This window comes from Phocoena phocoena, chromosome 9 (genome assembly GCF_963924675.1).
Source record: "Phocoena phocoena chromosome 9, mPhoPho1.1, whole genome shotgun sequence".
NCBI classification, from domain to species: Eukaryota; Metazoa; Chordata; class Mammalia; order Artiodactyla; family Phocoenidae; genus Phocoena; species Phocoena phocoena.
In genome coordinates, this window is record NC_089227.1 from 2,895,916 (window position 1) to 2,912,904 (window position 16,989).

Below are 16,989 nucleotides of genomic sequence, written 5' to 3' on the forward strand. Positions count from 1 at the left end.
CCAGCCAGCGCTGCCCTTGAGGAAGTTGGAGCCGTGGCAGCAAGAAGCAGAGCCTCCAAATTCAGTGCACGAGCAGGAGACGTGCACTTTGCCACTAGACCGAATAGTGTAAGAAAAACGCTTTCAGCTGAAGCCAACCCCACAGACGCTCTTTGGACAGGCTGCAGGAGCTCTGGTGCAAAGAGTCCTTGCCTCCAATTTGTCAAAGTGGGACCCCAGGAAATCCCAGCCAAAGAAGTCTGGATGAATTTGCTATCTGCAGAATAGCAGATGGCAGAGAGAGGAGAAACAGCCCAGCAAACTAGAACTTTACAGACCTTACAAACTGGGGCCTTTGCAGGTCACAAAGGTTCTTCCACTCTTCCCTCCAATACTGAATGAATCTCCGAGTATCAGAGGGGTGGCAATAGTACAGGGCACCCTGGCAAAGTTGAAAACCACAAACACTCCTTATTTCCCCTGGGAACTGGTGCCACAGTGGAGATTCTGCAAGCTGAGGGTGTCTGAGACTGTTGGCGACAGCTTCACCATCCATCAGAACCCGTGTCCCATTTGCAGAGACCTAGCCGTGCCCATCATGGCAAAGGGTAACTTATGCTCCTGAGCCTCTGGTGTCCGGCATTCCAAGGATGGAGAGGCCTCACTGTCACAGCCAGGTCCTGGACCATCACAGGAAGAACACCCCAACTGGGAACACAAATGCCACCTTAGGATGAGCTGCAGAATCCAGGTGTCAGAATCAATGCTGGGCAGAGCCAGGAGGTGGATTCAGGGCCCAGTAGTAGGCACCAAGACCAGGGTACCAGCCCCTTCAAGTGGCCTCCCTTTCTAAATGTGGTCCAGGGGCATCCATCTCACGGCACAGGAAGGGAAGAGCTGGCAGGCTGACTGAGTACACATCTGCCCTTGTCACCAGGCCTGTCCTCTCCTGGGACAGCAGGGTATCAGAAACCACGTTCTTTGTTACTGTTTCTCTCAATCACTGAACTCGTGTACCCCTGGGCAGTGTTCCGCTCCGGGGCCCTTTCCAGGTGGCCGAGGTCAAGACCACACCTCCATGAACAGTGGTGGGCTCTGCTCTCAGGACATTTCAGCTTGATTCTGGGCTACCAACCCCCAAACACGGGTTATCATCTCATTGAACTTGACCCTGGGCCAGTCTGGACACCTGCAGTCATCTGCTCCATTGTGGATCACACAAATTTTGCAGACTTGCTCTCTGGGCCAGGACCGGTCGGCCCCTGAAGACTGACCCAACCTTCCCCTTCCCCTTCGGGCTTTTTGCTGTCCCAACTCTCAATGCCCTATTCTCAGACAGAGCCTCAGAGCACATCACTGGAATGCACCATGTTCACCAGAAGCAGTGTATTCTCTCTCTCTCTATCCATGTATCTGAGGTGCGTATTTGTAAATGCCGTAAGTGTGACAGTGAAGAAGGGGGATGACCTAGGACAGCATCTCCCAAATGGTGCACAGCGGAACACTCATTCTGAAGGATATTAAGAGGCAGCAGAGGGGAAAATTTACACATGCTGCTTTGCTGCAGAATTTGTAAGCGACTTTATACTCTCCTCTTCCAAGAGAAGAACGTGGAACTTCCCAAATACATTGTGAAGTGATATTTTTCAAGAGATATATCCCAGGAGATACCCGAGTAACTGTAGCGATTCCAAAGTTGGCAAATGAGTGCGCAGAGGAGGACGGACCAAGGCATCCAGCCGTCAGTGGGGCGCACATCTGGGACTGGCCTGCCCAGCACGTAGATGTGTTTTGTTTGGCCCTGAAAGTCTGAATTGGTTGCCAAGATTTAAAATTTGGGAGGCCTAAATCTCTCAAATGGGGAGGGGACTGGATTCTGGATGGCAGGTGGGTCACAGCCCTTGATGAACCACCCATCCTCCCGGCTACAACATAAGGGCCGTCTCCACGTGGGGACCTTGTCCATCTTTTCGTCTTTCCAGCTCCTGTCCCATCCCAGACCCAGTGCCCACCGCAGTGCATCAGTACCGTTTGTATCCAAGGAGGGAACTGAAATCAGGTTTCGGGGGACAATCTCTGCGTCTGCTACCTGCTTTCTAGTTCCTATCTTTGTTTCTTGCATCTGAATATTTTTCAAATTCTAACTTTAAGACTATTCCTCCCATAAACAGAGTCTTTCCAAAACTGGAAATGTACCTGGTTGACAAACATATGGTGAAAGCTCAGCTTCAATGGGAATCAGAGAAAAAGAAATTAAAGCAATTAACACTTATAGCCTTTAAAAAAAAAACAAAAAACTGGGGAGACCTCACATAAAAATCTAGATTTCTGTCTTCTCTTCCAACGCCGGCCACACTGGGTCTGTAAACCCCTCAGGGCAACAACCGTAAGGAAGCTGTGGGGCTGCCCTCTTTAGAGAAAACTTGTGCTTTGCCCCATGCTGTGTGGCCTCTGAGTTTGTAACCCCTGCTTTCCACAGTAGGCACGGATTTTAAGTAATCCTGAAATTTATTGAAAGTCATGCATTTGGACATAAAGATGTGATACACCATGCTGAAGCCTCTGAGTAAGTTGAATTGGTCAATGGAGACAACTCTTGTTGAGAAAGAAAAACCTACAGATATTCCATGAAAACTCATGGGCAGAGAGTTGATCCCATTTCTGAGGCAAATAATGGAACAGCACAGACAGGACTGAGGAGCTCAGCGATCATCTTCAACTTCCTTTGACTCTAAAGCCCAAAAAAGGCAAGTTGATGTGCCATGAAAATTCATGGTGCTCTGGTCCCTAAACTAACTGCGTGATTTAGTCGATGGGTCCCACCCAATGGCTATTCAAGAGGCACTGAGCATGTGCACAGGTACCCAGTGGCTCCCACACCTGTGACAGGTAGGAGGCGTTATCTGCACAGATATAAGCAAAACTCGAGGCTCAGCAAAGTTAGGAGGACCCTCGAAGGCCAAGCAACTAGTTAGTGGTGGTGGGATTCCACATGGGTCGGTCAGGGCCCAGAGTCCCCTCCCACCCCTCCACACTACTCTCAAATTCAGTGGCACCCCAGAGACGAGGGCAGAAAAACATGACCTGCTCCCTGTTTGGATAAAGCGTCAGGTTCCAAGACCCCGTGATTATCCTGGCTGTGGCTGCAGACAACAGTACCATACTTGAACAGAAATCAGCAAGATTTTACATCTGGTCAACACCAGCAAAATCCACTGGGACTTTTGTAGGAGCATCCCTGGGGCACTGAGGTAACGTGTCTGATTAGTTTCAGATGTAGAGCTCAGGGTGTGCAACCCCAATGCAAACCAACTGAACAGATCTGAGGATTACCGTGAAGCTCCTTTCCTTTATGTTTAGGTGGACTCTGAAGGGAATGCCGTAGTTTTTCTCTGCAAACAGGCCAACCTCAGCTCAATGCACCCTGTTTGGGGCAGAGGCAAAACGGACCAATTGTCACCTTCTAATTTCCTGTCTAATAAAATATAAACTTGGTCTTGGAATTGTCCTTAAGATTGAAGAGCTGTACTTGAACGTTATTAGAGGGTGTATACAACCACCTGGGGAAATGCTCGTGATAAACTGTTACAATTACATTAACCAGACAGAGACTTGTGTGTTCATTTAGGCAAAGCTGAAAAAAACATGAAAAATACAAAGGCATTCATTCATTTTGGTGATCAACTTACGCTTTTTTTAGAAAAAGAATCTACTTTATTTCTATTAACGTTTCTAAAACATTGTGTGACTGGTTCTTAAAATTATCTAAAAGGTAAGAAAAAGGAGATTATCACACTAAGTGAAGTAAGCCAGACAGAGAAAGATGAATATCACATGATATCACTTATATGTGGAATCTAAAAGAAGAAAAAAGATACAAATAAACTTATTTCCAAAACAGAAAGAGACTCACAGACATAGAAGACAAACTTAGGTTTACCAAAGGGGAAAGGGAGGTGGGGGGAGAGATAAATTAGGATGTTGGGATTAACATGTACAGACCACTGTGTATAAAATAGATAAACAACAAGGACTTACTGTATAGCACAGGGAACTCTACTCAATATTTTGTAATAACCTATAAGCGAAAAGAATCTGAAAAAGAATAGATATATGTATGAATGAATCACCGTGCTATACACCTGAAACTAACATGATATTGTAAATCAACTATACATCAACAGTAACAAAAAAAAAGAAGGATGTGCTGCCAAGAATTAACCTGCCTTTCTAACTAAGAATGAAGAAAGGAATTATGACAGACTGGTTCTGGTGCAGAGACAGACTAACCAGTCTATGGAATGAGTGCCAGCAACAGACCGACGTGTATACGGAAACTGGACAGAGGACCAACATGGAACTAGGAACCAGTGGGAAAAATAGATCCCTTCTTGACACCACGCCCAAAAATAAACTCCAGGTAGACAAGAAGCCCAAATGTCAGAAAGCAACGCTAAAACTTTTACAAGAAATTCAGATAATCTTTAGTCCTTTGTGGCATGAGAAGGATCTCTCAAATATTCAAATATCATATACGTTCAGGAGAAAAAGGACAAATTCAACACTATTCAAATCAAAAAGCAATTTTCATACAACAAAATAAAACAGTTGAATTCAAGCCACTGTCTTAGAGGTTCTTTGTGTGTAAATAACTGTCTAAAGAGAAATTAACGATTAAAAAAAAAAGTAATGTCCCAATTTAAAAAAAAAGAAGGCTATGAAAAGACAATTCATAGAAGAGGAAACTGAATTGGTGATACACACATGACAAGATGCTCATCCTTACTGATCAGAGTATTGCATCTTAAAGCCACACGAAATGCCATTGGGCACCTGTATGACTACAACGCCCATTAATCCCCGTATCGGTGGACGTGGAGTGGCAGGCCACTATAGACGGGACGGCTGGAGGACGTGGACAAGAGATCACCATTTTGGAGAGCAATCTGCCAATATTCCGAAAAGTTGCAGGTGAGTTTTCTCCGAAGGTCTAATAATTTCTCTTCTCGAAAAGCTCTGTGTATAAATGGAGACCTATGTATGACGTGCTTATTGATTCCAGTGGTGAAAAACCAGAGCAACCCAAGTGTCCATTCATTAAGAAATGGATACATAAGTGAACTAAGAACACATACGTCATCAGGGATAAATCTTCAACACATGATGTTGAGTGGAAAACTACACTCAGAGTATGGTACCATCTATATAAAAGGTACAAACAAACAAGCCAATACTACGTATTATTTGTAAATACCTGCAGAGCTAGAAAGAGCATGAAGACAGAACTATGGAGAACAAGTCCCCAGTCAGGGGGCGGTGACCTCACAAGTATCGCTTGGGTCACCAGGACGAAAGACCTCCCTCCGTCCATGACTCACCTCAGATGCCAGTTCCCAGGGCCACTCCTCTCCCACGAGGGGCTCTTCTGGGGGCCCAGCTCTGGGGTCCCAGCCAGGTCCTGGTCACTGCAGTCTTCCTGGTCTGTGGCCCACTTGTCTTTGGATTTCGTGCTGTCGTGTTGGGAATCCAGGGACACGATGTCCGAGGGGGAACTCATCACTCCCGAGTCCTCTGTTGTGTCCTCTGAGGCAAAGCAGCTGCCAACAGACACAGTCTCCTCGGCCTCCGACGGCAGTGGTGGGACCCCGTCCACACCGCAGGGACCGCCAGGCCCCAGGGGCAGGCTCACTGGACGAGACACACAAGGGCAGGTCAGGCAACCCTCCAGTGAGTTCCCCACTGCCTGACTCATTTGAAATCTGGAATTTGGGGTGTGAGTGAGGACCCCTCAAACACACCACTTCCCTCTGGACACACTTTAACTTGGAAGGAGTTACGTGCATATGTGACTGAGAGCAACATTTTCCCTAAAAAAATCAGCATATTTTGAATTAACCTTTGGAATTGTTATACTGTATGTGACTACAAGCAAACAACATTAAAAAATTCAAACTAACGACATGGTGAATGCAATTGTTTCCAGTCTGACCCTTGGTTTAACAGAAGTTGTTTGAAAATGAGTTCTCTGGAGAAACTAGGGGTTTTCAAAATAGAAACAAACTTTGAAAAAACTCATCTTGTTCGGGAACTTCTAACTTCCCGGGGACCTGGACAATTTGGCCTTAAATATTAATGACGTCATTGTCAGCATCTGGCTTTCTCTTTATTTTTACATGTGAGAGTAAGATCTGGTTTAAATAAGAGGTGCTCGTAGAACAGAACCCGCAAGTAAAATGTAGAAGAATGAGAACAAAAGTGTTCTTGGGTGAGGTCGCTGTGCCCTGAGCACTGAATGTGGTTCAGGGCAGCAGACGGAATAAGATGCACCGAGTTGTAACTTACTGCGGAGGCCCGAGTTCATTCCCTCAGACTCTAATCGTGACGATGGGGCACTGCGGCCACGCGTCACATCTGTCCAGCTATTCCGAGGGACAGTAAGTGTTAGGAGAGTGTGGGCACCAATTTCCCCCTTACTGGGCTTTGAGGTTGAAAGCTCCATGCTTGGAGAAGAATCTCCCTAACATTGAGGTGGTAGGACAGGAATATAGAACTCTGGACCAGCCTCAGACCAGAGGTGTTTTTTTAAATTGAATGTAGATATAGATTTTAAATCTCAAGGCATAGGATCTAAGCACTGCTTATGGCCATCCAGGAAATAAGGACTGTGTTGTGCTGTAGTTTCCGTGCGTTTTGTTTGTAAAGCGTTCCTCCAATAAGTAAATCGCTGGATGCCTGAAATGAATAAAGGCTACACACATGCCGAGTGCAAACTCCACAGACTCATGCCCTGATAGACAAGTGACATCATAACACCATCAATACACACTCAACACTGTCAATATTTTAACTGGACAGCAGACTAGAGACACAGAGTTAACAAAACCAAAAGAGCACCGAGGAGAAAATTCCCGGAGCTGCTGGTTTCTTGGAGATCCCAAACAGTAAAATAAAAGGACAAGATCAAAAAAACAGAAACAAAGGAACCAGACATTTCACAAAAGAGCTCACAAATAAAGATCAGAAACAAGGGAGGAATTGTTTAGAGAAGCAAAGGCCCAAGGCAATGTGTCTGAACGCAGTGAATGCTTCTGAACAATGACCTCTTTCTTCTAGCTTTCTTCCTGGCTTTTGTTGCAAGACTCTTAATTAGAGGGCAAATCCGGAGAAGAAACACTGCCTATGGATTAATACCACCCAAGCCTTTTCTGCCGTGGGTCTGCTGAGAAGCTGTCACACCTCGGATGTTGTGTGCTGGCTACTCTGTCCACACAGCCAGCGACTCTGCCGGCGATGTCACTCCTGGACGCTCCAGCCATCCAGAGAGGGCAGGAGGGAGGGAGGATGGAAGGATGCTCGGAGCACCGGGCAGGTCTGCCGGCTAGTAAGAGAGATGAGCTCGTGCTAAGGCTCAAGCCTCCTGCGAACCACTTCCCGAGAGTGCTGTCAAATCCGGCACGGATTTGAAGATGGGAATGGACATCCCCACGAGGCTCTGTACCTGGGTCAGTGTTCGTTTGTTCGTTTTCAGGCCGTTTCTGATTCTCTCCGCAGTCTGCGCTGTCAGCCTGAGACTCTTTTGCTTGGAATCAGACATCCCCATCTGCTCCCTTATTATCTTTTCTCTTTTCCACTGGTTCCTATTATTAACCTCATGAACTATAACATGTTTTGACAATTTCTGTTTAAGAGGATGGAGCAGGAAACTGCTTTTTCTTTATTGATTCTAAACAGAAGCCTAAGACACAAAAGGAAAACTTGGAGCTGCTGGCCTCGGGTCCTGTCCTGCAGATCCTTCTGTACAGCCCACGTTCTAGCCTCACTCAGCCCCAGAGGGTTTCCACCAAGCCAGTGGTCCAGGGACCCAGCCTGAATCCCAGAGCCCGGTCCAATTTCTACTCAGAACTTTGAACAACCCTTTCCCCTTTCTGTAAAACAAGCATGACATCCCTTCTAGAATTCTATCCTTCTTTGAAATTCCAAATCCAAAGAGAGGATGTAAACATTTTTGACAGTTGACTGGTGACGAATTAGGAATCTTAAAAGAAGAAAAGCATGGCCTTTTTTCCTCTCTGCTATTTTCCGTCACCCCTAAGAGTAAGTCGCTCTTTTTGAGTTGATTAATGCGTTGGCAAGTTTGCTCTTCTCTTAAGGCGTGAACAACCTTTTGGAACTGAAGAGTTATTATTGCGGGATTTTTGCAAATGTGGAAAAACACAATTTGTCTTTAGCAGATGCCAAATATAAATTCACGATTACATTCTCTTCCAGATAAACAGCCACAGAGCCCAAGTCCAGAATATTAACACTTCCATTGCTCTCCACCTGACTTACATAATCCCATGGCTCAAACGCCATTACAGCTAAATGAGAGCAAAAATTCTCGAGCTCAGGCGTAAAGCAGAAAGAAGAAGAAAGTGCTAACTTAAGGCTACTAATTCTTCAGGTTGAACACAATCATTTCAGTTTGACATGAGTTCCATTGAGTTTTTCTTTTACAAAGTCACCAAAGAAAATTTCTAACACCAAATGTAAATATCTTCTGGGTATTTTGGTAATGGATTCATTTTTATTAGTTTATTAAATGCAAATGAAAGATCTTGTATGATATGATATTGTTTATTTGCTGGTCATTATGAAGGGAGATTTGTCAAGAGTCAGTTTCCCCAGGCTTATACGCCCAGAGAAAATGTCTCATCGAAAGACTAACCTCAAAAAAAAAAAAAAAAAAAAAAAAAAAAGCAAGCCATGAGGGGCTTCCCTGGTGGCGCAGTGGTTGAGAGTCCGCCTGCCGATGCAGGGGACACGGGTTCGTGCCCCTGTCCGGGAAGATCCCACATGCCGCGGAGTGGCTGCGCCCGTGAGCCGTGGCCACTGGGCCTGCGCGTCTGGAGCCTGTGCTCCGCAACGGGAGAGGCCACAACAGTGAGAGGCCCGCGTACCGCAAAAAAAAAAAAAAAAAAAAAAAAAAAAATTTAGAGAGCCTAGTAAGGTACTCTTGGCCTCACTCAATCTATATTTCTCCAAAGCCTGAACCATAACCCTAATCCTAGCATCCTAACGTGCCTGTTAGAGACACAGAGAAAATCCCAGTTTCACCCGTGTGAAGACAAGCCTGCTCTCCGCCTGCCATTCTTTGAAAACATATATAGAAAACAGCTGCTGCTTCTATCCATCTGCACTGCCCCCTCCCTGTTTGTGCTACGTGAGTTCCTCCTTCCGGGAACTAACCTAGTTCTCAACAGCTGGGCCAGTCTAACTGCCCCCTCACTACTCCTGGCCACAGGGCACGGATGTGAGATGTGGGTCATGGATGTGACCCAAACCTGGTCAGTTGATACCGTGGTCCAAAGATGGGCACGTGTCCTAAGGTGGACCAAGCAAGGCCTTTCTTGGGGCCTTCTGGCCAGAGATACTGGGCAGGCGGTCTCCTTGGGCTGAAATCCATGGAGTAGGAGGGGTCCTGGATAAATGACAGTCTTCTGGACCAGCGCGTGGAGAGGGCTTGTCCACAGACAGAGAAGAGCACAGACCTAAGACAGCGCTTGGGCTTGGGGACCCCACCATGTCCGTAATAAGGATTCATCTCTTAAAATTCCCAGGTATGTGAGCAAAAAAAAAAAAGATCTCACAAAACCCATTCTTTTGTAACTCGTTCAATACATGTTTCTTGGAATTAGATAGTCTTGTCTTACAAATGTCTAAATTGCCCTGATTTCTGCATGAAGTACACACACACACAGAGTTTCATATTATGGTGTTTCCATGACAGGAACTTTTGTTTTAAAAAATATATTAAATGTGACAGCTGCAGATCATGTTTCCCTTTCCTGGATTTATCTTCCATTATTCAGATTACACATTTGAGTAATTCTATTTTCGGAATAATCTGGTTTAGGATCTAGTTTACTCTCTAAGCCCTCTTGTGTCTTCACAAGGTTGTCTGCATTTAATCCTCCACTATCAGTATGACTAAAATGAAGTCAGATTCAGATCAAAATCCTTCTTCCTCAAGATTGAATTCTCAGCACCACTGTTGTCTGGCATCCCGCCTCACAGATGAGAACCCAAACATTAGCATGATTCTTTCCAACTATAAATAACCTTATCTCTAGAAGCTAGTAAGGTTTTCCTCTTTACCCATGGATATCAAAAAATTCACCAAAATGTGTCTAATTTTGTACGTCTCTGAGGATATGTATTAATTTCCAAGAACTTTTGGAAGTTCTTTTTTTCATGTGTTTTTCAATGCTAGCTTGCTCTTGTTTTATGTATGTAATAATCTGTTAAAATTTTCTGAAGCAATAACAACAAGTATTTAAAGTTCTGCTCTATTGCCTAAATTAGCCCTACTTCCTTTGGAGCTAGTTCCTCTAATCAGTTTGTGGTCCTTCCTCCACACACTGAAAAAAAATTTTGTTCAGTGATTCTTGACTGTGCTAAATGATGGTGTCAGTAATGTCAGGAACTAGATTTCTTTTGTACACGTGACCATCACTGTTGGCCTTAGGAGAGAGCACAAAGCCTTACGGCAGGTTGGGCTGAGCAGATTCCCAGAGGGAATCTGCAGAGAGGAAAGCTGCTTTCTGGGGAAGACTACACCTGGATGGGGCGGCCAGTTTCTCTCAGCAGCCACAATGCTGACTTTGGTTGACGGTTCTTAGACCCAGTTCCGCCATATTGAAACTGAAGTTTCATATTATTTTCATGCGCCTATTTTATTTAGCAAATAGCTAAAAGAATTCCTCCTCCACGCTGACGTCACGGTTTTAAGAGTAGCCTAAGATATTAGACCACTGGCTAACAACGATCAGATATACAGTTCAACGTCAATATTTGAAACCATATAATGGTAGCTGGGTTTTTGATATTCTGCAATGTCCAAACAACTCCTTATGTATCCAGTGTCCTCTGCAGTATGAAAATAATTATTCCTATTTTGCAAATTATAAAAGAAGTCCCAGCCAACGAATGATTTCATGTATCCCTGATAGTATGTGTTACAGAAACATACTTTGCCAGGCCCACAAACGGGACAGGTCTCTTCAGAATCACACAGAAACACATTCTAAGCAAAAGTCGAATCGAGGTTCTTGCACCAAGAAAATGTGAACTGAATCTCGCTGAGAACACCTACATTTAAATTTTTCTACACCAAAAGATTTTCTTCCATGTCCTATGGAACAAATCTCGGTTCCATTTGTCCAGAGATTTCAATATATTCTAAAATATTTTTGAGAGAAAGAGCCAGCCCTCTCTTACATATGTATTTCTGGGGCCTCACTCTGGGGATCGGGTTAGTTTCCGTTGTCAGGAACAAAGCTGATGCTCCAGTTTACTTCATCAAAATAGAAACCCTGGCTCCAGGTTGTCTAGCATATTAAAGCATGGGAACTGTGTTTAATCAACAGCTCAGCAAAGGTGACATTCAGGGACTTGCGAAGTTACTAAACTGAATGAACTATGATTCAGGTCCGGCATGAAGTACAGGTGAGCCACCTGCCTTCCGAGACAGGCAATCCAGGAAAAATATCGTCTGTTTCTCTGCTAGATTCTCTCAAGTCCTATCCCTTTATCATTAGAACTCTAGAGAACAAAGTATGTGGCCCACTTTCGCTTAGTTTTCTGTAATGCACTGTTCAGCCATTGCTACTGACTTAAAATGACCAAATGAAGAACATTTTTGTATCTTATGTAGAACGGCTGTCGGAGATATTATCTATCATAGTACTCAATGTCTTTGATAGAAGCATCCACTTTAATTTGTCCTAAAATTTAGATCTTCCTTCCCCCCCACTTTTGATGAAATGAATGCCTGCTATTTGGCTGAGTGTCTACCCACCTCGCTTTTTTGCCTTGGTGCCCAGGAAGGTCAGAAACATAGTTAGTCTTTATTAGGACCTTTGCATGGGTTCTACCCCACACATCCTGCTCTTCCCATCACATATATCTCTAAGCTCTCTTGGTGTTTATTCTTAACCACTTTAGGAAATAAGGATTTTTAAAATAGCATATATATATATATATATATATATATATATATATATACACACACACACACACACGTACATATGTATATATATGTTATACACATAATTATATAATATAAAATAGACAATATCTTTTTATTATTTTGAGTTATTTAAAATAAGAAGTATTGGGGAGGTGGCCAAGATGCTGGACTACAAAGACCCTGAGTTCACCTCTCTCCACAGGCACACCAAAATTGCAGTTACCTACAGAGCAAGCATTTGTGAGAACAACCTGCAGACTAGCAGAAAAAATTTTCCACACCTAAAGATACAAAGAAGGCACCACCGTGAGATGGGCAGGAGGGATGGAGATGTAGTAAAGTCAGAACCCACACCCCTGGGCTGGCGACTCACAAATGGGAAGAATATCACAGCTCAAAGATGGCGGGGTCCGAGCCCCACACTGGGCTCCCCAGCCCAGGGGTCCTGCACCCACACAACCACCAGAATGTCTGGCTCGGTTAAGACGGCTTGCCCAGTGACCCCCCTCCCCAAGGAGTTTCTGATTCAGTGGTTCGGGCTTGGGGCTGAGAACAGCATTTCTCACATGTTCCCAGGTGATGCTGAAGCCACCGGTATAGGTCTACACTGGGGGAAGCCCTTCCCTGAACACCTCGCCAGGGCTGCCCGGCCAGCTGAGGGCAATCTGCACTCAAGCCTGTGTATCACCCCACCCTCCTCAGACCAAAACCCCTTCATTGCTTTGCTCCAAAGACAGCGGCTTCTCCAACAAGGGCCCTGGAGTTACTGAACAGACCACTTTTCAAAACAGACATTCAGTCCCTGCATTCTGAGTGTCCTTCTCTTCCTAAACTGTTAGACTCTACTTTCTGTCTCAATGCCCCTCCTGTGTCTCCCGTTTCGTGGGAAGGCACCACACGATACCCTCAGCAGAGTTAAACGTGACATTTTCCTCAAGACAGCAGAGCAAACATAACTACTTGTGGAAACTGTATTAGAACAGTTTCAGAAAGGCAGAGTGAGGAAGTGACACAAAACATCCCAAATGCTTGTCAAATACGCCCAAGACGAGAAGGAAAGGGCTAACTCTGGGGGCGGGGGAGCAGGCAGGACTCCCGGTGTCCTGCTTCGAGGCAGGAGGCATCTCACACTCAAAGCACACGAGATGGGGTCTGGAGATGCTGGGGAACACAGACGCAAGGCAGCAACGAGACCCACAGGTCGCTGTGTCCAAAGGCTGTCACAGAGCTAGTGGGAGGCACCTCCAAAAGTCACCTGGGGAGCAGAGGCCCTCGCAATGATGGAGCAAAAGTCTGAGTCTACAGGGCTGTGGTCCCTGCATCTGCACGTCGTCCCCACGCCTCAGCCCTGCCAGCTTAGCCAGACGATGCAGTTATTTTTGCCTCATTAACTATTTGTATAAGTTGCCTGATGTTTGGGACCGATTGAATAGCATAGATGTGAAGATGGTGTCTTCAAAATGTCACCTGGGTCTGGACTAATGTAGCAAACGTATTTTTATTTATTTATTAATTATTTTTAGTTTTATTTATTATTGAAGTATAGTTGATTTACAGGGTTGTGTTAGTTTCAGGTGTACAGCGAAGTCATTCAGTTATACATATGTGTACACGTATATATGTATATATATATATTCTTTTTCATATTATTTTCCATTATGGCTTAATGTAGGGTACTGAGTACAGGTCCCTGTGCTGTATAGCAGGCCTCTCTTGATTATCTGTTTTAGATACCGTAGGGTGTATCTGTTAATCCCATATGCCTAACTTATCCCTTACCCTCACCCTTCCTTTTTGGTAACCATAAGTTTGTTTTCCGTGATGGTGAGTCTGTTTCTGTTTTGTAAATATGTTCATTTGTATCATTTGTTTTCAGATTCCACCTATAAGTGATACCATATGATACTTGTTTTTCTCTTTCTTCACTTAGCATGAGAGTCTCTAGGTCCATCCACGTTGCTGCAAATGGTATTATTTCATTCTTTTTAATGGCTGAGTAATATTCCATTGTACGTAAGTACCACATCTTCTTTACCCATTCATCTGTCGATGGACATTTAGGTTGCTTCCATGTCCTGGCTATTGTCAATAGCGCTGCAATAAACGTTGTGGTGCGCGTATCTTTTTGAATTGTGGTTTTCTGCAGATATACGCCCCGGAGTGGGATTGCTGGATCATACGGTAGCTCTATTTTTAGTTTACTAAGGAACCTCCATACTGTTCTCCATAGTGGCTGTACCAACATTTTTAAATATTGAAGAGACTCTGATAGGTTCTGGTTTCAAGATACATTCTGTATACAAACTTTAGAAACCATAAAGTGCTAATACGCCAGCAAAAGTGAGTAAGGAAAAGCTGAGTGACTAGTAACGATGCTGGTGTGCCGTGCTCCTCTGGACACTTACGCACACATGGAGCAGAATCGCTACCTCAAAGCCACTCAGACTCAGTACAGAGCAGTGAGCATACAGATGACGACAAGTGACACCGTGATTTCCCCCCGAGCCTCCTCGCCAGAGTCCCGCCTGCCTTGGAAATGGCATCTTCTTGTAACAAAAGTGAGATCAGCGTCAGAGCCCGTCATTTTAGGAAACCTGCACAGAATTGTTTCCAGCCTTGTCCACAGCCAACAGACCACGGCCGGTAAATGAAACCTTTCACACGCAGACCACCTGTCTAACTCACAATTACAGTGGCCCCCAAATAATTTGGCTTTATGGGCCAGAAAGCATTGGCCTCAGCAAAACCTGCCAGTACCCAGAATAACCTCCTAGGAGATGCTGGGCTCCAGCCTCAGTTTTCCTCACCTGCCCCAGAGTCCAAGCTGGGGGCTGCCCCCTGGGAAGTAAAGCACCTCATCTCCACTCCCACCTCCACACCCTTCTCTTCCACCCCACTTGGTCTTGGAGACGTCCCCCCAACAGCTGCACTTTATCTGAGTTTTTCTATTAGGATTCTTTTGAGTTTTAAAATAAAGTTTATTTTCTTTTTCTTTAGTATAGCAAGTCCGGAAAACACAGGCAATGGTTAGGAAGTAATCACTCATCCCTAGGGTTCCTCGTCTTTATTTTTTAGAAGCTTTTAGGATAAATGTATAACAAAACTTCTTAGATACGGGAAGAGAATGAGATGCACACTCCACTATCACGTTTGTGTTCTCAGCTTGTGCTAGCACAATTTTTCTCCTATATCTTTGTACCAGTTTAAACAATTGGGGGCTGATTCAACCGTGGCCTTGAGAAGATTAGTCCCTACAGGCGTTGACTTTCTCACATGGAAACGGGGCTGAGCACCATCGTCCCTTATGCAAGGAGCCACCAGGAGACTGCACGCAGGTCAAGTCTGAGGACAGGCCTGGCACACACGCAAGCCTCAGCAGATGTAGCTCTTATGATGACGCTGTGTTATTTTGACCCATCGTCAGTCTCCAGGCAGATGTAATCATTCATGGGCGTGGTCTCTCCAAAGCTGGCAGGTCTAAGAACAGCCTCCATCGCATGGGGGTTTCAGCAAGTACAGCCTGAAGACTTTCCCCAAGGATGGCACGTCTCCCAGCCCCAGGCCCAGATGTGCAGGAGGAAGGAGGGGGTTCCTGACAAGGGGGCTCCCAGAAGGGACACCCAGGAAGCAGAGGATGTGGAAATTATTTGCGGATCAAAAAGGCTGCTGGGGGTGGAGAGGTGGCAGGACTGGGGCGGGGGGGTCTCTGATCCAGCCAAATGGTCCCCAGGTGCCCCTGCATGAGGCTCAGTGGCACCAGCTGTCTGGGGTCCCCGTTTGGAACTTCTCTCTTCTCTGAGTGATGTGACCATGGGGACAGCCCACCCTTGGTGTCTCGGTCCCTAAGTGGAGGGCAGGACACCGGCCCTTCCAGCTGACAGGTGAAGGCGTTCCTGAGATTCTAGCAGGAAATTTCAGCATGTCTGAGCTGACAATCTAACATCCCCTTTGGCCCGTTTCCCTCCTCATTGGTTCACTGGTTTCCTGACGACAGGATTCCCTAAGGTGTCAAACAGACCCTCCTCAGTGCATTTTCCAGGCTGACCCTCTCTGGGGTTGGTGAAAAGTGGAGAGCTAATTCTTTTCCCTGTAAGGCGCAAGTTCTTCCAGCTTTTTAAATCCCTCCAGACCGGGTGACTCCGTTCTGCTGGTTCCGGGCACATATTAGGTGATCAGTACGTGCGTTTTCATTCTGAACTGCTGTTTTCCACTAGGCTAAGACAGACACGTTTACATTATAGCTTGAAGGATCTATGTTCCATCAGGGCTAAACAGAAAAGAGGACTGAAATAGTCCTGATTTTATAAAAATCTTCATTACTTTTCACATGCTTTGAAATTGTTCTGAAAAGTAAAACACACATTTAGCAACTGCCTAATCCATTACTTTAAGTCTGTACAAGTAGCTTTCCCAGTGAGCAGCTCTGCTGGATGGATACAACTGCACCAGCACAGCCAGTGTAGATGTCTGGTGCGGCTCGCCCTGATTGTCTTTCTGCTTGAGTGCCCCTGAGAAGGGGTGGGCAGATGAATGCAGGGACGCTGGTGTGAAGGCTGCCTCTCTGATGCCTCCGTGAGCCCTCGCTTTGGAATTCTGAGGCACAGAGAAACCGAGGGGCAAAGGCTTAAGTCAGAGCCCTGGTGTCCAGGCCCCGGGGCTGCCTGCCGAGACTCAGAGGGAGGCTTCCGGTTAGCACAGTGGTTACTGCAGCACCGTCACAGCTGGTGGCACTTGGGCCACCGTTCCAAGAGCCTCCACTCAGCTAGGCCAGTGTGAGAGCGGCTCAAGTGAACCCAGAGGACACCACAGACTGTTTACTCCTGGGTTTCATCACCACATGGACACATGATCGTTCGCCTGTCAGCTTCAGGCACAGCTCAGCATGTCCTGGGAGGCAGCCCTGAGCCTGGCCGGCACCGGGGCCTCCGTCCTGGGGAGGTGGGGCTGTGGTGTCGTGGCTCGGCCATCCTGAGGGGCCCAGGCCCAGCCTTACCTCCTAG

General features: G+C 45.7%; 1 protein-coding gene across 1 annotated transcript in view; it reads right to left on the bottom strand.

Annotated features, from left to right (window-relative positions):
* Positions 1-16,989, bottom strand: part of COBL (cordon-bleu WH2 repeat protein) — a 177,704-nt gene that overhangs the window by 21,522 nt on the left and 139,193 nt on the right. The window contains exon 13 of the mRNA XM_065884338.1: positions 5,358-5,667. Within this exon, the coding sequence (XP_065740410.1) occupies positions 5,358-5,667 (310 nt within the window). The remainder of the gene's footprint in view (positions 1-5,357; positions 5,668-16,989) is intronic.